Below are 26517 nucleotides of genomic sequence, written 5' to 3' on the forward strand. Positions count from 1 at the left end.
GTTTTCGTTTCTGCTCCTCGTAAAATTCCGTTCGTTTACGGTTTTCGTTCCTTGAACCGGTTTGGAGCCCTGGGCATGGCTAAAGTGCCCTTGAGCAAGGCACCTAACCCCTCACTGCTCCCCGAGCACTGCAGGCAGCTCACTGCACCGGGATTAGTGTGTGTTCACTGTGTGCTGAGTGTGTTTCACTAATTAACGGATTGGAATAAATGCAGAGACCAAATTTCCCTCACGGGATCAAAAGAGTATATATACTTATACTTACTTATTGTACTTTCAATGAAGCAGCTGTTAAGCAGACTTGTGGATGTCAAAGGACAATGTAGCCCCGTACGGTTGACATTTAAGTGTATTTGTACAGTGCATAGGAAGATAACACACAACAGTGAGGGGTGCTGCAGGGATGTCCACTGTTGGTTCTGCCCTGGTGTTTGTCATGGCCAGCAGTTGGAATGCTAGGCTCCTTAAGGCAGGAACTGAATATCGACATCGCTTTAACCCTACCTCTCGCTTGCGCGCCCTGTATCCTGTCAACATCGCTAAAGTAAGCCCACATTAGCCAATCACATTTTTCCCTTGTGGCTTACTTTTGACCAATCACGTGTCTCCCCTGTGACTTAATTTTGATCAATCACGTTCTTCCCCTGTGGCTTACTTTTCAGCGTTCGGTTCTCACGCTTATTCTCAATGTCAGCTATCGCATTGGCCAGTCGCTTTTTCGTGGTTTTCATAGTTATCGTCCTTTATCAATTACAAGGTAATTATGCTTTTTTTAGACATGATGTACCATTATTGGAGACATTTTCGGCTACATTTCTAGGTGTTGCCAATGCAGATAGTAATGTTAATGTTCGATAGCATTAGCGGCCAGTAGAGGTGCAATCGTTAAGTCCAACGTGAATAATGAGAAATACAACCAGCTTTAACGTTAGTGTATTCGACACATTTGGCTCAATTATTACATGCTAACTAATGAATAATAACCAATGAATGAACTCCTCGTTTTGATGTGTTAAGCAAACTGAAAATTACGCCAACTTAATATTTAGTAATAATGTGTTGGGGCATGTAAAGATTAACAGCTATAGCTATGCTAGGTCTCGGTGCCACATGCGCGAGCATAATGGCGTCTAGTTGTGGATGAGTAATATTTCTTTTAAGAGAAATTCATGTATTTTATATCTGTTTTATGCAATTTTACAACCAAAAACGAGCCTCAATCTCCTGTATTGCTGAAACTTGAGTAAAAGGAACGAACAAAGCATTCCTTGTAGATTATTCGTGGGTTTCATCAGGTCCCTTTCAACAGGTGTACAATCAAGCACGTTAACTTTAGTGTTGCCGCCATTAATAGATAGATATACTTTATTCTTCCCCAAAGGGAAATTACAGTGTTCCAGCAGCGCAGACCAACACAGCATTCACAGATAGATAGATAAATTACTTCAAAATATTATTTTTCTGCTCAGGGGGGAGTCGTTCTAAAGTGTTATTGCAGTGGGTAAAAAAAGTCTTTCCTGTAACGTTAACTTTATCTTTCCTTCATACAACGTAATTGGCGTAGCCTCCAACTGAAAACACTTTTTTTGTTTGACTAAGACTTTCAGGGAAGATACACCAGGCGCGTAACTGATGCGTAAAATCCATTTAGACGAATGGTCTTTTTTTTTTTTTTTTCTCGGCTCACTTTTTCTCTTATCGTGACTGGTGTAGGTTAGCCCTTAGTAGACATAATCGACCAGGAACGTTTTTTTCCAGTCTCTAACGGCTCACTGTGATGTTATCAACTCTTGAGAAGTTCAATGACTGTCTAGTCAATTAGCCTAAAGATAAGTCGTTAGTGGCAGCACTACACGTGGTGCTTGATTAATGCACCTGTGCAAAGGGAACTGATGAAACCCATGAATTGAAATTCCTTCACATTATTGAGACCAGTGTTAGCTAGCTGTCTAGTCCTGCAAAATAGGTATGAGGGCAGCATAATTACATTAAATAATGTAATTTGTTTTAGCTGTATGAATGGTACCCATGTTGTGAAATTGACGAATACTGAACTACACCTTTGGTGCAGTTAAATCGCACTAGTTACACTGCATTACAGTGGAATGTACACACTTGAATAACAGTCTTTTTGTTCTTATTTTTTTCATTCAGAACATGTATGCCTATCCAGTGTTTCGCCGCCAGTCAGCCAAGTCGACCAGAATTCTCATGGCGCCATCGGGGGAGGCAAATTTGGTTAAAAGTTCTGGAAGGGCTGAAAGGGCTAAGCCAAAAGAGGAGGTGTTGGCGGAGGCCAGTACTTATGTCACCGACCATGGTGGAGACCCCACTGACCGATTTCTAGTGCTGGCTCACTGCCAGTTTCAGTTTGGCATGTACCAGGGCCAGAGATTTAGATGGCTCCTGGAGAATAGTCTTGGCTATGCACTGTATTTGGTGCATAGTATTTCAAAGGAGAGGGCGCAGGCAACCCCTCTTTCAGAAAACAAACAGCTGTTCCAGCAGTACACTTCTCACATCAGAGAATTCACAGAGGAACTGGAGAAGTATAGTAAGAAGCAGGAAATGCAGGCTAAAGCGCGGGAAACTGGAGACCAGGGCTGTTTAATGGTGGAGTTTGGAGATTTCCAAGGCCGCTCCATGAAGGAGGTTTATGAGGACCAGAGCAAGTAGGCCCAGGCCCTCATCAAATACCTGGTTACAGCAGCTGCCTGGCCCAACACCAACATGGCAGTTTTCAAGGCATACGTCTTGAAGAGACGCACCTTGAAGAGATCTATAGCCATCTATATGCACCGCAGTGCATCTTAACTCCGGCTGCAAAACCCCGACCGAACACTTGGCCCACCAGGAGCTTTTCCCTACTGGTAAGTATGCACCATCTTGCATACATTTGTCTCTGTGTATTAACAAGTTCCAGTAGTTTTATTGTCATGTACTCATAAAAGGAATTATAAGTAATGGAATTATTATGCTCAAGAGCCAGCTCCACTTTAAAGAATAAAAGTCTTAATAGTTTTAACATTTGTTCTCCAGCGACTTCTGAGGAGGACGATGAAGAACTGGTATCTGCTGCATCGCAATGTGAAGCACAGCTAAATACAGGTGTGGCATATGACACAAATGCCAATATTATTTTGTGGAAAATTTCTATTCTTCATTTTATATTTTACTTCACAAAACAGAATTAAATCACATTAACTGGAAGGCATTCTTTGAGTGCACTTCTTCAAAAAAGTGTACACTGGGTTCTTTGCTTCTTAATAGAAGCCGTCTCCATTTCCTTGCTGTTTCTCTCTGTAGTATTTCTGCACTGTGCCTGTTTGTGGGCTGCATTTATGGCATATTACTATGAAATGCAACAGTCATCCTAATATTGTTTTGCTGCCTGTTTGCTTTGTTTCTCCTTGATTAGCTCTTGCAACGACTGTGCATTTAGAGGCCTGTGCTGATCTCCCTCCAGTAGCGATGCCAGGTCTTGTTGTTAATCAGCCACCAGCTGAGCTTCCCAGTCACTGGAAGGATCAGCTTCCACCTTTCCAGCAGGAGTGGATTCGGCACACGTTATTCAAGGCCAACCCACGAACCGGCAAGCCAGAGCTAGTGGCCCAGCTGAAGCTTTGGTGGCATCCTCCTCAGCCCCTTCTTATTCACACCCAGCCTCCCGCCTCTCCTGACCACTTCTTCTGTCGGCCGCTGTTCTTATGGATGCCCCATAAGATGTGGCTGTTTCCTGTTGTCTGTCTTTGTCTTGGCCTGTGGCAAGCACCGACTAACAGCAGCAGGACTGTACCGAACAGTGCGCAAGGTGTTGGACATTGACGGGTGGTATGATCTTGCAACTGAGTACCTGGAGTGCAAACGCTGCTCAAAAACGTATCCTGCTTGGTCTGAGGACATCTTAAGACAGCTGGATATGGGCCACCGCAGCCAGTTTCCAGCTTTGCTAACATACAGGTAATTCATAATGGATGTCACTTGTTAGTTGCTTTTATTTGTGTTTGTGTTATTATTATTTTTTTAAGACATTACACTTCACTCTTCTTTCCTTAGATACGCATGTGACATCAGGGTGCTGAGAATGATGAGGGAGAGGACAATGGGCAACAGTGTGACTCAGCTGTACAAAAAGCTGCTGGAACAACACAGCGAAGCATGGATGCAGCGTGATCTTCAGTACCTGACAGCTTGTGAGCCCTTTACGAGATTGTCTGCTGTGCGTCCCCCTGCATTCGCTGAGCCTCCCCCCTTGCCTGCTCTTCCCAAACCCAAGTGGCTGTTGGCTGTGTATGCCAGAGATGTACTAGGTCGACTGCATGACGTGAAGGCCAAAATAACATCCATCTTTGGCTCCGTCCTCAAGATGGACTCCACAAAAAAGGTCACCAAGAAACTTGCTGGTGCTGCTGCAGGTACAGCCGCTTGGTGCACTAATGTGGGAAACGAGCATGGTCGGGTTTTAGTTTCGGTCCTGACAGTCGGTGAGGGACAAGCACTGGACGCTATGGCAGCTGGCCTAATGAGGCGGTACAGGGAGGCAGGGCAGGCAGCGCCTAAAATATTGTACGTGGACAGAGACTGTTGTAGTCAGCATGGCCCTTGTCGGGTGAAGGCCATGTTTTCAGAGTGGGACGGGCTTCAAGTGCGCCTTGATATATGGCATTTCATGCGGCGGTTTGCTGCAGGCGTCACAACGGAGGCTCACCCCCTGTATGGCGTTTTCATGGCACGCCTGTCCACGTGCATTTTCGAGTGGGATCCGGAGGATGTTGCTGCTCTTCGCCGTGCCAAAGAGTGTGAGCTGACTACGAGGGTCGGCCACATCTCTGAGGAGGCGGTGACTACACGTATTACCCAGAGGGAGTTGGCGCTGCACTGCAGGAGGAGGACCAGAGGGGTGGAGGAGACAGTCAGACTGATTGGGTCACTGATCAGTCTGTTTGACAGTGTGAGTGGGAAGGACACTCTGGGTGTTCCTCTGCTGGACCACGAACGTATCCAGAACATTTGGCAGGAGCAGGAGAAACACGTGGGCTGTATCCAAGACCCAGAGGACTTCCCGCTGTACATGAAGACCGGCACCCTGAAGAAACGCGGTGTGGAGCTGTGCTGCTACAGGTGTGCTCGTGGCTCTACCTCCCTAGAGTCCTTCCATCTCCACTTGAACAGATTTATTCCAGGTATTGCATACATATCTACTTATATTTCTAATATTACAGTCCTATTACATGTTACAGATTCTTCATAGCATCCCATACGTACTGAATATCTTGTTTCATGTGACAAAAGCTTCTTTGTTTATTTAACCTTCAGGAACCAGTGCCAGTGATGCGCATTTCCAGGTGTATCTTCTTGAAGGGCTGATGCGCTGGAATGATGACCGAATGGAGGACGCCGTAAAAGGAGCATCTTCCATCCGCTCTTATGGCAGCGCTCTGAGAGAGGCAGTGGACCAGCTCAGCCGGAAGGTGCTAGGGAGATGCTGGGATGAGCGGTATCACACCCCTGGAGCGTACACGGGCAAGAAATTATCCCTCATCCAACATGAGAAATAACTTAGATTGTTTTTTAATAAAACTATTCATTCAACGAGTGCTATATTGCTTAGAAATATTAAGCATTTTTTTTCTTTTTTCTGTTTTGTTTTTGTAGGTGAATTGCTGGGAATGGAGTACTTGTACAACCAGAACGGCAAAACACTGACTGCAGTGCTCCAGAACCCAGAGGAGGAGGACAGGCTGGTGGAGCAAGTCAATGATGAGGACATACAAGATGAGGGATTTGAAGAAGAGCTCACAGAGGACATCACAGTTCCTGTGCTCTATGAGGATGACCCCTGCCGTGATCTGGTGGAGAACAGGCCCTCACAGTTGATGTCGAGTCCTCAGGCCTCTCCACCTCAGGCCCCTGCATCACCTGCTGATCTGCCGTCCACGTCACGTGATGGAGGACAACATCCTGCCACTGCCCCTTCAGTGCTGCCAGGCACCTCTGAGGCTGCACTGTCTGACGAGGCTCAGGTAAGACACTCTAACAGCTATTTCAGTCCAATCTTAATGACGTTTTATTTCCCATGTATTACTATTAATCAATCCATTTATTAGGGAGCAGTCATTGGACCGGATGGGATCGCTGGGTGGGACAAGGTCCAGGATCTCGCTGCTTGCTTGGTGGGTCTCTGTGAGGCGTCTTACCTCACTGAGCTGCAGGTGAACCAGATCATCCAGCTGTGGACATCTCTCCCTGAAGGCGACAATGAGCGGGTCGACTACCAGCCACGTCATCAGCAGCGACTGACGACTGGCCGTTTTAAGGCTCCCACGCGGTCTGGAGTCACACCGGGTGTGGAAAGTGTTAAGCGCTACTTGATAGGACATCCTGGCGGGCCATCTTAGTGGCCCAGCACCAGCCGCTTGGTTGAGGCCATGTGCATAAGGCTACGCCGTAATTATCCACTCTGTAGAGTACAGAGGACAAGCACAACATGCATGCAAAATTTTCCTCACACCCACTTCTGTCAGTTTGTGACTGGAGTTCTTGGTTCTTGAAGGCCGGAGCAGTAGTTGGGATAGGTCAGGTCGGCGCTTGTTAAGAGTTTTTTGAGGGTCCACACGTACTGGGCTTTAAGTTCCCGTAACGACCCAAGGCCTTTGCTCAGCAGGGACGCCGCACTGTCTTCTCTTTGCTAAGAATCGAGAACAGAGATCAACAGAGGGTAAAGATGGAGGAGTCTTGTTTTGCTGGTCTCAAATAGGGGGTGGGCTCAAGTAAAGATGGGAAACCTTTCAAGATACTTTGACTCTCTGATCACAGTAATTACTGTTACACAGTCCACTCTAAAACGATATTGCAATTGTAAATGCAAATTGTTTATATTTTTGTATTCACTTTATAAAAGTCTATGATTTCAGCAGGCTCACATTAGGATGGAGATAAGAGGTTAAAGCACAGCACAAAAGTCTCTACAGGGACAGCATCACATTGTAATTGTGCTAGGCTAAAAATAATTTGTTTAGGCCCAGGGAAACCATTAGGATTTGAAAGCAGTGCTCATTACTGCCACAAAGTCAGTTGTGTTTTCATACAGTTTGTCTTTTATGCAACAAATGATTTTCATGTAACCTGATAGAAAGGTGTTGTATGGGCCAGTGGAGAACTCCATTTTGCCAACATGCTGGGTTGCCCATCTAGTTTGTTGATTTAAAAACATGATGCTGAACATTGTCTTGGTGTACTGCATCTAACATGATTATTATGGAATATCCTCAGCAGGATTTCTGTTTTCCTGTTGAATGTCAGTCACCATTTTCTTAAGTGTGTGTGTGTGTGTGTTCATTTCAATAAATCTGAACATACCAACATTTAAGACTCCGCCTGTGTGCATCATCCATATTGTCCCAGTCTTTGAAGGCACATTGTACTGTTATTATGATCATTATGTTAACAGAAACAGAAATAAACATCACAAGTCATTATACATTAGGGTGGTCCTTATTTTAAAAGGTTGTAGTTTCTGAAGTCTTATTTTTTATTTATTTCCAAACCTGGTCGGGAGTAGGTTATGTCCTTATAGTTAAATTCGTGTAAAACTAGCGCCCACTGACCAATCAATTATCATGAAAAACGAAGTTATCTCACTTGTAGGATTCTGTCATATAGTGGAGCTCCGCCTCTACAAACATTTTGGATATCGCATGCGCTTTAAGTGTTGTGCGTGCAAATATGCCACTATGGACGTGCATACCATACAACAAATGACGACAATCGATTTATTTGATGTTATAGGCTACACACTGAAATGACTGCAGTGTAGATTACGCTATCGCTCATAAATGCGGAAGTAGGCTAACAGTTTTTAAATAGAGGCGGTCTTGTGCGTCTCCACGTTTCACGATTGGCCAACATCATTCCAACACAGAGAACGCGCACAGATCTGAGCTAAAGGCCTAGTTTGACAAATATATCATATATGCTATCGTAGTAGCCTATCACTTAACGTATACCCCTGAGTGAAGGCTTTAGCCTAAATATGTCTATAACGTGCTTCGTAGTATAGCCTACCCCACAAGTCTCAATGACTATAATTTTGTTTTGATAAGAGCTATCAATAAAAACTAAAAAATAAGCCGGGTAATTTCTGAATGTTGCCTGGTTAGTTAATGGTGTTTAAACTCACTGAAAATGTATTTACGTTTGTCTCGTATCATACAGCAATAAGGGGCAGCCGTGGCTTTGAAAAAGAGCGCCAAAAGAAGGTCAAAAACAGCAGAAGACAAAAAGCATGTTTACCTCAGACTATGACATTTTTGATGTTGCCCATGAAAATGCCATGGACTTTTATTAACTAACTTTGTCAACTGAGCTAGGCCTACCTCTAAATATTTTCCAAAACTCATAGAACTTTGCAAATAATGTTTTTTCAACAAATATAACATATTCTGGGGGTCAGAGCATAAATAATTATATAAGTCATATGATCTTAAACTCAAAGCTATTATTAGGCCTATAAATCGATGAATATAAACATAATACACACAATATTAATAGCCTAAGTAGCCTTTTAATCAATACGTGAAATAACTAAGAGATTTCTGATCGCTAGGGGGCATCATAGCTTAGGGATTTAAATTTAGAACGCTTACCTTAACGCTGTCAGTGTTAGTAAAACCTACTGTTAGGACTAAACATGGTGAAGCAGCGTTAAGTTTCCATGCAGTTCAGCTCTTCAGATGAGATCAAAGTTGCCCCAACTGTAGCCCATTTCAAATCTAAACTTAAGACCAAACTTTTCTCAGATGCTTTCTGCTAACTTATTTTTTACATTTCTAGATCTGGGAAAGTCTTTCTGCTAAAATTCTAATAGTTTCTATGTTGTTGTTTTCTTATGTTTTAATTATTACTTTTTAAACACTTTTAAAATATTGCCCTTTTATGCTTTTATGTAGCCTACTATCACCTTGTGTGTTTTATGTTTTCGGCTATTATATTAGGCTATTATTATTATTATTTTATTATTATTCTTTATTTTTAAATTATTCTTTGACTATTGCCCTTCTATGCTTTTATCAGCCATTCCTGTTTGCTTCTGTTTATGTAAAGCACATTGAATGACCTCTGAGTATGAAATGCGCTATATAAATAAAGTTTACTTACAACGAGACCGGACACCTGGACACTGTGAAATAGGCTTATTGACTTACCTTGTCTGGCAGATCGCAGGTTCGAATCCAGCTACGGCTGGTGATCTGGGAAGCCAACACACACAAGGTTTTTCGCTTTTCCGCAGGATGAGCAAGCAAGCACTGAATGCATGAGCTGTTGCTCTAAATGGCAGACTCTAAACAAATAAAGTAAATAAAGGGCCAAACTGACACGTCGCATTTTCTATATTTTCCAATATTGTCCAGTGCTAATAATAAACTCGAGCAACGAACGGAGAAAGACGTTTTGAGCGGTCAATGTTGCGATATTATCAGTGCAATTTGCTTTTGAGCAGGATTTTACAAGAAGATTTCGAAATTAATGGAAAGATACAGTGATAATGAGATTTTGCACTCTAGCATTTTTCTTCATCATTTTGCACAGCCAGGCCTGTTAGTGGCGAGTCTGTTATAGCCTACTGTATTGTAGCCTGTGCAACGCTATTCTATTAAACGCTGTAGGCTAGTAGTCTATTAAACGCTGGGCTATGACCGCTATGTTCTTGCACTATTTTCCCTTATGATCATATTGTTTTTAAAGGATGTTTTTTTTTTTATTATATGCCAATTTTGGAAAAATGAAACAAAATATTAAAGCCACGTGAGGTGCCCTCCCTGTCAGTGCTCATGGTCTGTTGCTCTCTGGCGCCAACCCAAGGTAGAACTCGAAATCGGTCGATATCCATAACGCACAGGGATACCACCTGAATATTTTTGCAGGGGAAAATATATCTGTTATTTCATTATTCAGTATTTTTTCACTTGCGTGAAGGGTCTTTTTTTGCGCGAAAAGATTGGCTCCCTTCTTTTGCGCAGCGAGCGCTCTACCATTTGAGTTAATCCCCCTCTCACATAGAAAAAACTATACAAAAATCTAAATCGGACCTATTTTGCAAAAATATAATGCGTCTGCTGGAGTTTCTAGACCGTTAACATTTGAAGGCATTTAGGTTGATAGAAACATAAAGAGCACATTGTTATCAGTTTTAAGAGCCAGCCTCCGATTTCGCTGAGTCATGTCGGGTGTAGCCTATTTTCCATTTTGCCCTTTCTAAACCATGCACTGCCCATGGGCTAAGACACTGTTTGGGATTTTTATGGTTTAGGGTAAAGGGTTTATTTTTCCCTCTTAATTTTTACGACAGCAAATGTGTGTGATGAGAGAAAATGTGTCCTCCTTCGAGCCGGATTCGAACCAGCGACCTAAGGATCTCAGTGTTTCCGCTACAGTCCTCCGCTCTACCAACTGAGCTATCGAAGGGGCTGATGGGTAAATTGAAGAAAAACCATAATGAAAGATCCTGTTAATCTTCTCATCAGGACTTTTTAATCACTTTATGCTTAATGGCCACCGTTTCCACATTAACCAGGAAAATCTGATTAAAAAAAATAAATAAAAAAAAACCAGGTTATCAAATAAACAGGTCAGTTTGACATAATAGTAGTCCTATATGCTAAATCTGTCATAGCTTATTTGGTGATTGTGAGAATGACTGCACTAAGCCTGGTTTGTTGAGATGAAGGTGGCGTATTTGCTTACTTTCTGGGTGTATTGGACATTAGGCCTATTACTGAGTATAGGTTATGCAATTCATCCAAGTCTAGTAAAAAAAAATAAAGCAGACTACACTCCACACATAGGTTACATATTTGAAATACATTTTCTACAAAATGACAAAATGACAGCATTGTATTATTAGCATTAGATGTGATGGAATATAAGGTATGCACATTTTGATAAAACAAAATAAACAATAGTTGAAAGGAATCCTTATTTTTTAACCCTAGTCATCTCATTGTGCCTGATGCCGACCTTCCCTGTTGAACGTGTCTTTTGTCTTCCATTCCAATACACTGTCTTCACAGTTCCATCTGGGTACTCCCTCCTCTTGTACAGTGAAGTGTGAATCTCGCGCTGTCCATTCGTGAAGTCCACAGACTTTTCCCCATTCCTACAGGTCCAATACATAGCAATACAGCTTGATCAGATGGAGGATATATTTGATGGATAGATGATCTCAACAGACAAACATTCTTACTCTGTTAACTTAACCACAGTGCCATCGGGAAAGGTGCTTTCCTCTCGACCATCAGGGAAAATGTGCTTGATTGTGCCATCAGGGAAAATAATATTTCTGCTACCATCAGGATGATGTTCTTCTACAATAACCCATAAAGAATGAATGAGGAAATGTAACAATTACTATACTGAGTCAGTTGGACAAAAACCCTATTCCATAGCCCTATTTTCACTAGTCTTGTTTTTCCAATATACATTTCCATTTTCAGTATCTCAAAATAAAGAGTTTTGTTGTCAAACATACTGTATCAAACAAAATATTATCTGTTCTGTCTGTCTTGTCATTTGATATATTCAGTGCTCGAGACCAACCCCTTCATTTCTGACTCACTACCTGTTTGGTTATTTGCAAAGTGCAGGACCTCCAGGCCAGAGGGGAATGTGGTGTGTGATGCCTGAGAATCATGATAGTAGTACACCTGTGAGAGACAAAATGCATGCCCTCATTTCTCTAATAAATGCATACCAACCAAAGAAGTGTTTCTGCAGGACAACTTAATGTCTTCATTTTGACATACCACTTTACCATCAGCTAATATTTGTTTGACATCACCATTGAAGAATGTAATCGTCACTGATTTCTCATCTGCGGATACTTCCTTTTTGGTACCATTTCGATATATAACAATTCGGCAACCAGAGGAAAGAATTTGTTCAACCTGCACAGAAAATGTGAATGAATTAATTCCTACAGGATATATAAATGTGCTCCAAATACTATGTGAAATGTCAGTGCTAATGACAGTGACTAATGATGAAAGGATTCTAAAGTAAATGTCACCTTTCCATCTGGGTAGAGTATTTCCTCTCTCACGTCATTCTCCGTGCCCTGCAGTGCTGATGGTTTATTATTGTCCTATTTGGTTTTGGAATATGGCCATTTAGTCAGAAAATTGTTTAGTGAACAGAACCTACACCTCACACCAGCGCACAATGCAATATTAATTCAGATGAGCCCAAAAAAATAGTTTACTAATAGCCATGTGTGGCATGCTTGATTGAGGATGTAACACATTTCAGGGATTAATTTGTACACTTATAAAAGGGATAGTGTTTTATTTAGGCCATGAACCACTATATTCATGCACACAACACACATTACCATGTGATCAGAATCAGAGGAGGTTGTCTGGGTGACCGGTGGTGTCCGTCTGCCTCTGGGGGTCCAGGTCTTATATGGCCGGTCTAATAGCTTCCTCGGGCTGTCTTCGGACACCCATGATGCCTGAATTAACATGAGCAGCAATACGACAGCTTTAGACTTCTTTTCACTCACAGGCCCTGAACTTGCTATTACTTTCTTTGCATTATACAATGTTCTCAACTACATTTTGTGTTAAGTGTTCTGGTACAGTGTTCTTATTAATTTGACATCTGGAACGTCTACCCCTATGACTGAAGTGGAACTAGCATGTTACCATGTCAACTGAATACCTTTCTGCCATTATTGACGTGCGACCTGTGGTGTGTGACCTGGCTCTGTGTGCCCTCAAGGCTTCCTGAGTTTGCGGAGGACATTCCTGAGTGATTGTAAATACAATAAGACATATACATAGCATGAGGATAACAATAACATGAAGAACATGGTCAATGTTATAATGGAAACTGTTACAAGGAAGAATTATATGATATCCACTTACTGAAGGGTGTGCTTGGTCTTTGGTCTTTGGCTTTCTGGACACTGGTATGAAAGGTTTGATTTGGCTGTAATTCAAGGATAAAAAAGTAATAACTACAAAAGTAGTTTGATCAGGCTTAATTACCTCAATCCAAACCAGAAACATGTTTTCAACAGTGAACATGTCCACAACCAGAACAGAATCACAAATCTACCTGATTTTAAGAATAATAAAAAAAAAAAATGGCAAAAACTAGTGAACAGCACTCGAGGAGGGAAAAATCATCTCATTCTTTACCCTGTGCCATCCTTTACTCTTTAACTTACGTGTTATTATTAGACAGGATAGGCTGCATACTAACCACAAACATCCTTGATTGAGCTGCTTTATGAGGGTCCTGAGTGTTATCAAAAGCAGGAGTAGGAATTCTGGAGTGGTGGCCCACACTAATTTGCTTGGAGGACTTCTGCTGTTCTGTAGCCTAAATTTAAGCGAGTGAAGAATTAGCAGTCATCTTCATAAAGTTAGCCTGAATGTGTTACAGACTTTCAAGCAGCTAACCACTAGGTGGCGTGTTTATACAGCTGTAATTTCAATCAAGCATGCTTTTTGCTTGAAACATACTTTTTGTCAGTGGTGGGTAGAGTACTGAAAATCTATACTCAAGTAAAAGTACAATTGCTCCCTTAAAAATGTACTCAAGTAAAAGTAAAAATTACTTTTTGAGAAATGTACTTAAGTAAAAGTAATAAAGCATGTTGTAGATAAAGTATGCCTACTGTACTTTCCATTTTTTATATTTTTATGTTGTGCTGGAAAGTGTAAAATAGAGCCACGGACCTGATTTCATTTACAATCCGTCGCAAGACTAATGACATGGAAACACATGCATAAAAAATCATATCTGGCTTTGTTGGGTGACAAACGGGAAGCGAGTGTGATTTACTGATATTAATATTAGCTGTGCTAGATAGACTTGCATGCATACTACAAGGGCACTGGGTCATGTCGTGTAAGGAACATGGCACTGCAAATAGCCTACATTGCAGAAACAGAAACATAGCCTACATTGCAGAAACAGAAACATAGCCTACATTGCAGAAACAGAAACATAGCCTACATTGCAGAAACAGAAACATAGCCTACATTGCAGAGCTACTTCAACTTGATGGTGAATAAATGTTACACTACCGTGCACACCCCTATGGGGTCTATGGGCATGTGGTTGCCTAGGGCTACTCCCACTAGCTACCCCTCACTCTACATGCCCTTCTCTCTTCATTTCCCCATCTTAGAATGGACGAAGTAAATAACTTTAATGGCAAATGAAATGCTTTGCCAATGTTGATCAAAGAGCAGTTGTCAACAAGGTTTTCTTATTGGTAGCCTAGATGCTGCAAATGCTGACAATGCTGTGTCTCTGACCAACAATGCTTGTGTGAAAGTGGTCTAATGAGAAGTGGTAACCTAGGCTACTTATTTTTTCTTCGAGGCAGTTAGCACCTCGGTATCTTTTTTTTTTGGAGATGCTTCTGATTCTCTCTCTCCTGCTTTTTGTTGGAATGCAATTATTCTTAACTAAAAAATAAAACAAAATAGTAGATAAGAATTTTTTTCCATGACAGTGACGATGAGAATCACAGGCTCAGTCCCTGCCTCAGTCATTGCAAGCGCCTCTGATTTATTAATCACCACTATGTGGATACTGTTTTTAGAATTGATTTAGATTAAGTGTTAGTATAATTTGTAATTTTGTTATTTGTATTTTAGTATATTTTTATATATTGTATTAAGTGTTAGTATAATTTGTATTTTAGTATATTTAGCATATCCTTTATCTTCTACTGTCCTTACTGCTTAGTTGTGTTTTTATATTATATACTTTAATTACTCTTCTGCTGTTAAAGAATGTGTTTGTGTTGTATGTATGCTGCTGAGACCTTGAATTTCCCCTGGGGATCAATAAAGTATCTATCTATCTATCTATCTATCTATCTATCTATGACCGCTTTTCCCAATTGGTTAGGAATGTAACAGTAAAATCTCCAGCTAGAATGTCCTCGTGCACAGACCCTGGGTGAGGAACCAACTTTGGTCATTTGTGTGTGGCTGATCTGACTGACTATGAATCCCCCTCTGGTTTTTCTGGTGTATTTGTGAAGCTAGTCTTATTTTGCCTTTGCTTCATACTCTTATGAAGTATAGATATATACTTATCTATACTTCAAACTAACACCTGAGGATTTAAACCGAAGAATTTGGTATTTTTTAAAGATATGGCATGAAACTCAAGTCAGCATCCTGATCGTATGCAATTACATACATTTTAAACATTTATAATTGTAAACATGGCATGAAAGTATAGTGGCAAACCACTGTATCTAGGCTACATGTACATTTGTTATGAAGATGTTATCTGTAATTCACTAGTATCTGGATATGTAAATAGTTCAGATACCACTTGTTTAATGAGTTGTACTGTCGGTGACATACCTAAACAAGTCTGGTCTGAGCCCCAATTTGGCCATGACGACATTATCTTTAGCCTACTTATCCTGTCTGTGCCATCAGTCCACTGACTAACATAAACGTGACTAACAAGTCTAGACAGGCTACATTACGTAGCAACCCAACAGTCACCTTTGTTTTCTTACTCTAAGTTGAGTCAGTGTTGTGAAAGGGCAATGGTCATATATTGAAACTCTGATTAACGGTCATGTATTCTTACGTTAACGAGAGGTTGGTGAAGTGGGGGAGGTGTTTGAGTGGCAGGGCCGGCCCTGGTGAGCCTGCCTCTCAGTTCCTGGTTCTCCCTTATTAGCAAGTCCATACGGCTCTGCAGGTGCCCATGAGCCCTGGACCACTCCTTGTCCTTCTGCTGGACAAGCTCCTGCATAGCCTGGATCTGCTGATGGAGCTTGGCCACCCAGAAACATGCATAGAGAGGGGGGGGGGGGGGCACATACAATATAAATACTCTGTATAGAAAAGTAGAAAAGATGCAATTCGGTGAAGAAAACAAAATAATTGTCACTACAATAAACATACTGTTGAATGCTTAGAATAACAAAAACAAAAAGTATCCTACCAGGGCAACGCCATTATCCATTTCGCCCCTTGTGGATTTTTCATCATTTCTCCTGCTATCTCTGTCAACACAAAAGCATATTAATTAATGCTTGTCAAAGATTGAACATCATGGCACGAAACACACTCGCCTTCAGAGGTGATAAATGATAGCAAACGTGTTTTTTCTACGAAAGAGGAATACGAGAACAGGATGTTTGTAATCTGATTGTGGCAACCAGTGTACCAGAGTGAAAACAGCATAATCTACAAACCAATCAGTTTATTTTTCCATGTTGCACATTAGCACACATTTTCATTTTACAACCAATTACTCGCCATACTTGATCTGTCTTTTTGGTTTGGCACTGATGAGTGACCACCTTTCACCACTATTTAAAAATTTGAAAATTAAATCCCAATTTAATTAATTTCAACAGGAAATACAAAATATCTTTATAATTCATTCTATCCATAACTACTCTTTGCTTAAAATAAGTACAGGTTATTTAATTCTCAAACTGAATATGAAATTGATTACAAGGACAGTATTTTCAAGCATCATTGAACCCATTTCAAACAGCGACCGCAAGGACAACCTGAGAAACTGCATAGCCTTGTCCTGCTTGTTTTTTAATTCATCCAACAATGTGTCATGTTTCACTTCAGCCTTAATGGCTTGAGTAAGATCTCTCTGTGTTTGTGCTGGTGCCCGATCACCTGCAAGAGTTGAAAGAATTAATGATTAGCTTAACTGGCCTCGAGTAAGTGCTGTGCCAGGGGATACAATAGCAAGCTCTGTTGACTACACAACAGTTAAGAGTCACCACCCATGTAAAGAAAGCACTAATGGACACACTCAAACACAAAGCTAATGGACTAACTCAAGCACACATTAGTATTACTCACCATGCCTATTGTTCTTTGCGCTCACAAATTTCTCTTTCAGTTTGTCATTGACAGTCTTTTTGTCAGCAGGCTCAATCTGGGGGAAAATGCTGGCGAGCAGCTGTGAAGCAGACATCATTTTGACCTCTGCTGGTTTCTTTGAATGGTCTGTCCTGTTCCAGCTCAAGTGTGTTAGTTCTGAGTCACTGTCGTCACTGGAGTAGGGGAGCTGGGGACTGTTGATGCTACAGGTCCGGGTTTGAACAGGGCGACAAGGCCCAGCCTCACTGGGGGCATCGCTGGCATAGTCTCCATCTGATAGGTCCAGGTTATGGTACTCCTGACAAGGGGCAGGTGGGGTTGGGGGCATGGGGTCCCTGTGACACTGTGACTCAGGGTCATCCTCACTGCCGCTGCTCTCACCTGAGGTAGCGCAGTGCAGAGACTGCGTAAGCTCTGTGGCTAGGCTAAGCATGTCTGGCACGGCAGGCTCGATGCTGGACTGGACCCTGTCTGTGCCACGAGGAGCTCTCTGGCACACACGCACAATCTGGTCATTTACCTTTTTAAAGGCAACACCGCCTGCAGTCTGTGGTGTTGCCCCAAAGGTGACCTTTCTGTCTGATGAAGTTGCAGAGGTCTGATGGAGGCTGTTTGTCCTTAAGTTGCTGTACTGGATGTGATCATGAGAGTCTGTCCTTTTATTCTCAGATGCATGTGATGCACTTATGTAACTAACTGAAGTCTGACACTGGGATACTGGACTTGCGTCATTCTCAACAGTGCAGCGAAGGTGTCCTGCAGCAGCCGTGATCGATTTCGTGGCATTTTGCTTGGTAGTTTTTGCTTTCTTATCTACAAATATTTGGCCCACATTCTGAGCAGCAGTATCTTCCCACCGATCTACTACTTCACTGGGTGACTTAAGCAAATCGGAAATTCTGACTTTGATCTTGCCAATGCTGGTCACACCATCCCCTTTTCTCAAGAACTTCTTTGGATGCATCTGGGTGTCTTTATCGCTCTGTTCAAAAGAAAAGTGATGTTAAAACAGATGTTCAGAGCAAAAATGTGCAATATAGTGTTGGTGTTATTTCCTCCAACCTGATTTGCCTCTGACAGAGAGTTTCCCTCGACTTTGAGCTGCTCCTCGAGAAAATCTTCAAATGTTTTTTGTCTTTCTCCCACCGCAGGTCTTATTGGCCTGGAATTGTGCAGCTTTGATTAGTACACAGCAGCCCATTATCACACAACACCTTTTAAAAGCCCAACTGGAGAGACAGGTTTCCTATTTCTGATGGTCATCAATACCTGTCCTCAGGGTTCACCTGGCGTATCCCTCTTATTCCGAAAGGACTGACGGGATGGGGCTCCTCCGCGGGTTCCTCTCGAATAGGAGAAAGGTTCCTCTGTTCTGCCCTACCTTTCTCAAGATGTTCACCTGATTCATATCATAAACATAAAACCACACAAAAATCAATACATTTGTTAGTTTAGCCATGCAGGAATAACACAAATAGCCCCTTCATAAAGGATACTGATACCAGGTCGGTATGGGCTGGTTGCCCATTTAATTGCAAATTGGCCATTCGACTTGGGTTGACAGTGGGGTGACTTATAAGTTGGACCAATCAACACAGACCTAGGTCACAAGGCCCTGCCCTGAAGCAGGAGCTAAAAGAGTTACAGGAACTGTGGCCATAGGAACTTATCTTAACCCAAATTTGTCCGGTCGGAACACCAGAAAGAAGGGTTATAACATTATGTTCTAGGAACTGCAAAAATCCTGGCGGTGGGAAAGCACACACACACACACACACACACACACACACACACACACACACACACACAGACAGACATGCATAGCAACAGGGCTACTGTATAAGTGAACTGTTAACTTCCTTTTAACAAATGGCAAAAATTAAATTGAATTTGTTACTTTTTTTAAACTCCTGGAAAAAGTAATTAATTGACTGTTGAATGGGTCATGTCCTCTTTCTTTGTATTCCAACTAGGGCTGTCAATCGATTAAATTACATACTCTGTGATTAATTAATCTAAATTAATCGCATATATAATTGTTGCTGTGAAAGTGTTTTAAATATTTAAATTCAAATGAATCATTGAATAATCAGCATTAGTGACATTAAAGTTAAAAAACTCTTATTATTTTCACTGTTCAAATAATGACCTAATATGCTGAGGAAATAAATTCAAAAGTGCTTCGGGAAGAAGTTTTTTTTTTGCACATACAAGGAATTTCAAGCCACAGATATAACTTAGGGGACACAATGAAAATAAATTAACACTCCCCTCAATGTCAACACTTATTTCTTTGCATTAATGTGCGACTATAGAGTTGATGAACTCCGGTGATATGCAAATTCCTTGCTGCAGACATTGCAGTGGACTTTATTTTCAACACTTTATTTTTATCAACACCATCAGGCCATTTTTTAAAAGTAAATGTTCCAATCAATGACCCAGGCAGCACGTTTTCTTCTCTCTCCTTCATTTTACAGTCTAATTTTTACTGACTAGAACGGCTCGGGGTCAAAGGTCATAGGGAATCGATTAATCAGTTTTTTTAATCAGTTATTTTTTCTCAAATTAATTAATCAAAATTAATCAGTTATTTTGACAGCCCTAATTCCAACATTTCCTTAAAACCAGGCAGTCAGCCAGCTCTGACATGTCTGGACCAGCCGCTCTTATGGACTCAAGGGATTCCATATTCCAAGTTCTCATTGGACATGAAATTCCTCTGTTGTTTGTTTGGTCTGACATACACTGTGGTAAAAAAAGACATGCCTTGCCGTCTTGCACTTTCAAACCCATTCAGTGATCCCTAGGCACACCCTAACTGCATGGACACTGCCCCGCTCACAGTTATGTCTTTTTATGGCCACTTATTTTTTTTATGCCCAAGTATTCCTGTTGGTTTCCATAGCTCTCGTGCATTGGACCATTAGTAAACCTTCTGAGGAGTGACTGAAAGCTTTTACTCCCAGACAGGTTGTGCAACATTTAATGCTCTACCCAGCTCAGGTTACTTCATACTGAAATCCCCCAAAGAAGCAACAAGGAAAAGAGAGAGAAAATAAATGAAAAAAGAAGTCAACTGTCACCTCCCCCCCAAAATGACAAATAAGGAACTCTTGGTGTTTAGTATGAGATGATGATCTTTTCCATCCTACATCTCAGTGCGGTATTCTCATGGGCTCAGCTGCTTATCTACTCAGCCTGTAGTGACTTGCTTCCCCAGGCTTGGGCGGTGCTTGGCCAACAAGTCATAGCAGTTTTACAGGAGCTGCGAGCTTGAAGGAAATAAATTACTCCCAGACCGCACTGCCGATCACAGAGGCACAACCTTTCCACAGAGCACTGGAATTTGTTACGGAGCGTGAGGAAGAGCAACTGGAGATCTGCTGTCTCTGGTCTTCTGTTGACGATATCTACAACTGCCCACTGATAAGAGTACTTTCCCTCTTTTTGCGATGGAAAGTACTATGCACCCGAGTGATAACTGCACAGTAGAGACAAAGCCTCTGTATGTGTTCTACTCCGTTGTTGTGATTGTGGAGTTTGTTTTGGCTCTCCCACTGAACCTCACTGTGATCTACCTTTTCATTTTCAAACTGAAATTCTGGAAGACCAACACCAACAACATATTTCTCTTCAACCTCGTCTTGGCTGATATTTTGCTGCTCATCTGTTTGCCTGTGAAGGCTTACAGCTTCCAGATGGGCGAACGGAGGAGTCAGAATGAGGTGGTTTGCAAAGCTATGCTCTTCATGCTGTTCCTGAACCGGGGCGCCAGCATTGCCTTCCTCACAGTCATCTCCATAGATCGCTACTTCAACGTGGTGCATCCTCGGAAGAAGAATTTCCTGAAGATACTGAAAAAATCACCACACATCTCCATCCTTATCTGGCTCCTGCTGCTCCCTTTGACTATTCCAACTATGCTGAAGACCTTTGAGTGTTGCAACAGCTTAGGTCGTGAGGATGAAAATTTGACGACTGACATTTTCAGGGAAATTGTCTTTTTCACCCAGATTCTCATCCCTTTCATTGTCCTGGTGTTTTGTACAGCACAGATTGTTAACCGTCTAAAAAAGAAGACTGTTGGAGACAGGACCAAGTTGCGCCGAGCTGTTTTTCTGGTCACATCTGTCATGCTGGTCTTTTCTCTGTGCTTCTTACCGTGTACCATATCAAGAATGGTTCTCTTACTGGTGCGTGTCAAGGAGTATCCAGAGGCTGAGGCGATTGCTGTTCAGGTTTACGATGGGCTCATGTGTTTGTCCTACTTGGACTGTCTGCTCGATCCCTTAGTGTATTGTTTAAGCAGCACAAAGTTCCAAACCCTTTATCTAGAACACTACCTCCCATTTCTCATTGGAAAAGATGGACAACCGAGTGACAGCAGTCACTCAACAGGAAACAATTCCAATACAGCCCCTTTAAAGCATGCTCAGAGGGAGAACATGGCCACACAAGGGACTTCATCTGCATCATGAAAAGCAATAGACTGCGCAGCAAGATGAAAACATTATTTTGTATATGCCATATTGTGTAAAAACTGTACAAATGTTATACTTGTATGTTGTGTGTGATGTGTAAGGAACTCGTTTGGAGTCATTTTTAGTCGCCCAATCTCACCACTGCATGTATAGAAATTCATTTTCACTACCTTTATTCATAAGGATTTATTCTGGTCATTGTAAGTGCCACACACACATATTATATACTGTTTTTTTCCCCATAATTTCATGTATTATTACTAGCATTGATTTTATTTTGATTTTTAAAGAATTAAAATATAAAAAGCGTATTATAAAAATTCTTATATTTCAACATGTATCTCACCACAGCAAGCTCATAGCTCTACATGCATTTCATGTGTGTGTAGGGCAGACTGTCCTGAATCGGGAAATATAATCGCCATGTTGGAGGGATACTCTGGGGCTGAGCAATTTACAGAAATATGTGGTGTGTAATTTACGGAAATAAATGCTATTTTTTATTTAGTGATGAAAAATGACCTTTCTGCGCTCCATATCTGAGACACGAACTGATCTGACCTGATTTGACCCGAGGTTGCGTGTTAGCCTGCGTGTCTATGGTGAATGCACTCATGATTCTCAACTTTTTACTGCATTGCCATGAACAAAGTAAAGGCAAAAAAGGTTTCTTTGTTGAACAAATTGGGATGCAATGTGAGCCTTGAATTGGATGCCATGCAGGAATTTGCTAGGATCTCAAAACCGGATTATGAACATGCTTTGCCATAGAGAAACACACGATAGCGTTGGATTATAAACATGCTTTACCACAAGAACAGACAAAAACGTGGGGTAAGTCCAGCTATATGAAGTTATTATTTTGCTGTCACTTCATCTGTTTTATAACCCAGAAGGATGTACTTGGTATCAAATGATAGCTCTGAGTCTCCTCTTTCATCTGACATGCGTGGCATATCTATCCGATCTGTCCGCGAGTAATTCAAACGAGAGTAATGGGTGCACAGCTTGGTTTGTGTACATGACGTTATTATTTTGCAGTCACTTCGTCTGTTTTTATAAGCCAGAAGATCGATGAACATGGTACCAATGGATAGCCCTGTGCCCCCTCTTTCATCTGATATGAGATGAAATCTGAAATCTGAGATCTGCTTGCCATATCGATGTGATCACGGGTTCGCGAGTAATTGAAACGAGAGTAATGGGTGCGCAGGTGAATGCAGAGACTGTAAATATGATGCAATTTGATTTAATTTCATGATTTTTTTTATTTTTAACTTGTACAGACAAGTGTGTAGTCTCTTTGGAAAGCCCCACTTCTGCTCTGTCATGCAATAAAAGGGCACTTTGCGTAAATCGGGTTCTAAGGGTTAATGTACACTACAGGTTGTATTACACATGCTGTGTACACAATGGCAATTTGAAAAAACAATTTAGTCACGCTGTTACGCAATCATGGCACAGAGACAGGTGTAGAGTCAGCTCAGTTCAGGTTTGAAGACCTGATTTCTGATTCTGTTATCTTGCGAAATGACTGACTATCTTCCTGACCTCCAGGATTGAGGGGGAAAACTGAAATACCACTGCATTGCTACTGTAAGTTTGGTTTCTCTGACAGTGTAATTGCCACGGATCCTTGTTCCTCACATGAGGTAGCTTTCTGTACAACTTACTTCATTCTACCAAATCTGAGCCTGTTGGTTTTTTAAGATTATTTATAGATCAGTTTGTACTTTCATATTCATATTATTGCTAACATCAGTTGAAATAAGTGTCTTTGTACACTATGTATGTATCATGAGGTTTTATTAATGGCAAGGCAGTTTCCTGTTTCTGACCTGAGTTGTGATTGGCTGTAACCAAGCGCCATGTCATTGCATGGGAAGGTCTAGCTCCACTAGGAAGTGTTGCGCTGGGAGAGCCGTTCTTGGTATCCGCATGATTAGCAGCAATCAGTGCAGGTGCTGGATTTAGCCACTGTGCAGAGAGAACAGGAGCCAGGCTCGGCCCTGCAGGGGAAAATGAAATGCACCTCAGTTACAAACAAAATCTTAGAGAGAAAAAGGAGATATTTGAGTCAAAAATAAATCAATAATGCAGACTCTTTGGGATCAGAGCAGAAATGGAATTCAGCAGAATATGGGAGAGGTCTGCTTTCAGAATTACTACTAATAAAAAACCTTACCACTGATTTCTCACAATCAGACTTGTTTCTTCTTTCCTTTGTTTTCAGTCTGAAGGGTGACTAAGAATATCACCAAAACAAGGTTCCAGTTCAAATTCAACAACTTTAAATATTCACCACTGAGGGTTTGTAATCTGGTTCGTCCATCTGTGTGTGTGTGTGTGAGTCCTCTCATGTAAGGTAAAAAACACTGGTTTGCAAATGTTTAACGGGCTGAGGGTCACCATATCTCAGTTCTCCTACATGATAATCCGGACCTGAATGAGGATGTGGATTCTGGAATCTTTTTAACTTCCTTTCACAGTGACAAATGTAAAGGGGAGAGGGTCTGCAGGACCCTGACTGCACTTGTTTAGAGTGGACTGTTGAACACCCACATTGTGTGGATAAACCTCATTTCTCACTCTAGCGCCTCATTTACAGTTTTATTCAAACGTGGGAATTTTCATACCTATCTGTACTTCAGTACATGTTCAGTAATGCACATCATGTGTAGTTGAGCCCTCTTCCTGATATGGTGTTGTTCCAGAGCGTAAACATGAAGTACGTTTTCAGGCTCGTCAAGCCTACTACGTCTCACTTCCTCTGTTTCACACATAAATCCTGTGGCTCTGATGCAAGTGCACAACACTTACCCAAACCATTACTAGCTGAGCGCCAACACCGCAGGCTCACAGAGAGAAATGGAAGTGAATGGAACGAATAACGGCACAGATCACTGCAATACTGAGAGTAAGCTTTATATATTCCTCTCTGTGGTAATGTCAGCTGAATTCATTTTAGCACTGCCTTTAAATCTGTCTGTTTTGTATGTCTTCATTTTTAAATTCAAATTCTGGAAGAATAACAGCCTCTTGCTCTTCAACCTGGTATTGGCGGACTTGCTGCTTCTGATATGCCTGCCATTTAAAGTATGTAACTTTGTGACTGGGATGCGAAAAAGTGATGACAACATCATCTGCAAAGCCATGCTCTTTATGTTATTTCTGAACCGGGGAGCCAGTATTGCTTTTCTCACCGTCATCTCTGTGGATCGCTACTTTAATGTGGTTCACTCTGGCAGGAAAAACTTTCTGAAGATTCTTAAAAAGTCACCTCATATTTCCATTCTCATCTGGCTACTGCTGCTCCCTTTGACCATCCCTACCATGCTGGAAACCTTTGAATGCTGCAACAGCTTTGGTCGTGCAGAGAACCACACACTAATGACCCAAGTGGCGGACTTCTTAAGAGAGACTGTATTTTTCACTCAGATTCTCATACCTTTCAGTGTGCTAGTGTTCTGTACTGTTCAGATTAACAACAGACTGAGGAGAAAGACAGTTGGGGACAAGACCAAATTGCGCAGAGCTGTATTTCTAATGGCGTCTGTGATGCTAGTCTTTACCGTCTGTTTTCTGCCCCTGGCTGTATCGAGGATGATTCTGCTGATAGTCAGAGTCCGTGAAGATGCGGTGGCAGAGAAAGTGGTTGTACAGATCTATGATGCCCTCATGTGCCTCTCGTACAGTGACTGTCTGCTGGACCCTCTGGTGTATTGCTTCTGCCGTTCAAAATTCAAAGAAGTGTACTTGTCCTCTGTTTTGCCTTCAAGGGTCAAGAGGCAAACGCATGAGGGCGAGAGAAGTGTTTCCCGAGACTTGGCGAACTCCTCTATACCTTTGAGCTCACATAAATCTGTGTCTGAACCGTAATAAGAAAATGCTATAATAGTTACTTGTATGGCAGTGCTTTTGTTATACATATCATTGGTTCCTATATTGCTGCAAATGTCTGTACATAAATTGTATCAGGAAAAAACTTTAAATAATTAGCATTTCATATCTTGAGAATACAATCTCTGACACATGTATAGCACATGTTCTGCACATTAAGCAGTAAATCATAATTAAGGCTACATTATACTAGATTTTGTTGCTGATTGGATCATAAACGGCCACAGCAATGAAGAGGAAGGATTGATTTTTCTTTATTATTGTGTTACATGTTCCAAGTGTAAAGCACTTTGAGCTGCATTTTGTGTATGAAATGTGCTATACAAATAAAGCTTATTATTATTATTATTATTATTATTATTATTATTATTATTAGAGTGCATGAAAATGCAATCTACTGTTATCCGATTTCTTCTTCTTCTTCTTCTTCTAACGCTTTTTCCGCGTTTAATGCGGCTTCAACCGTTTAACTGCGTTACATAGGTCTCACTTAGGACAGGTGTGGAATGTATTTTTCATATTTGTAACTTTTATACTTTTTGAACTATTAATTAAAAACGATTAAAATTTTCCTCATAGACTTAACACTGGCGATTATGGCATCACAATAGGGAACTTGGAATCCTATGCCAAGTGTTCCAGCCAGAGCCATATGGTTCCGGCCACCTCCAGCAACTGTCTGTCTCAGGCTTTAAGCATACAATCTGGCTCTCTTAAGACTACAGATCCTGTTCAACTGTTTCCTCTGCCCACAACTGTTTCAAAATAAAAGTCTCCACTACAATAATTCCATATTAAATAATTTAACCATTTAAACTATCCAACTATTTAACTGTTCAACTATTCCAACTGTCAGTTATTATCATCTATGCCTCTAGCCTACTATATTGAACCACCACCTACCTAGCAACCAATTTAGCAACCATTGAAATTAAGCCTCTATGTCAGTTTCCATAGCAACCAAGATGATTATACTAGCAAACCACTGTAGTAACTCCTTTATTTCTGATAGTAGCCACCATGGACACCCTAGCAACAACCTAGCAACCACATTCACAGTTAAAACCTAGCAACCAACATCATTAACCTAGCAACCAGCATAGCAACCACCATAACTACTCTAGCAACAGTCAGTTGTCAATAACTTTGACTCCCGTCAACTGTTTCCTCTACCCACAACTGTTTCGAAATAAAACTCCTCACTACAATAATTCCTTTTTAAATAATTTAACCAT

General features: G+C 41.3%; 3 protein-coding genes and 1 non-coding gene across 4 annotated transcripts; 2 read left to right on the forward strand and 2 right to left on the reverse strand.

Moving 5' to 3' along the window:
• Positions 1-10378: 10378 nt before the first annotated feature.
• trnay-gua lies at positions 10379-10464 on the reverse strand. Its single transcript is given in 2 exon segments — positions 10379-10414; positions 10428-10464. It is a non-coding gene; the product is annotated as a tRNA-Tyr (tRNA).
• A 43-nt stretch (positions 10465-10507) lies between these two features.
• si:ch211-140l13.3 (centromere protein J) lies at positions 10508-23325 on the reverse strand. Its single transcript, XM_048251106.1, has 16 exons — positions 23221-23325; positions 18168-18297; positions 17961-18060; positions 16878-17880; positions 16568-16688; positions 15991-16051; positions 15631-15819; positions 13264-13383; positions 12924-12987; positions 12718-12803; positions 12386-12508; positions 12065-12139; positions 11802-11942; positions 11618-11702; positions 11243-11363; positions 10508-11155 (listed from the first exon to the last, which is right to left on the reverse strand). Exons 1-16 carry the CDS (start codon positions 23255-23257, stop codon positions 10975-10977), a joined length of 2637 nt encoding a protein of 878 aa, XP_048107063.1. The 5' UTR covers positions 23258-23325; the 3' UTR covers positions 10508-10974.
• Positions 20115-21641, forward strand: LOC125299711 (12-(S)-hydroxy-5,8,10,14-eicosatetraenoic acid receptor-like). Its single transcript, XM_048251107.1, has one exon. It carries the CDS (start codon positions 20354-20356, stop codon positions 21377-21379), a length of 1026 nt encoding a protein of 341 aa, XP_048107064.1. The 5' UTR covers positions 20115-20353; the 3' UTR covers positions 21380-21641.
• On the forward strand, positions 22705-25517 carry LOC125299712 (12-(S)-hydroxy-5,8,10,14-eicosatetraenoic acid receptor-like). Its single transcript, XM_048251109.1, has one exon. The coding sequence runs from the start codon at positions 24251-24253 to the stop codon at positions 25259-25261; it is 1011 nt and encodes a 336-aa protein (XP_048107066.1). The 5' UTR covers positions 22705-24250; the 3' UTR covers positions 25262-25517.
• Positions 25518-26517: the final 1000 nt, after the last annotated feature.

This window comes from Alosa alosa, chromosome 8, assembly GCF_017589495.1.
Source record: "Alosa alosa isolate M-15738 ecotype Scorff River chromosome 8, AALO_Geno_1.1, whole genome shotgun sequence".
Classification (NCBI taxonomy): Eukaryota; Metazoa; Chordata; class Actinopteri; order Clupeiformes; family Clupeidae; genus Alosa; species Alosa alosa.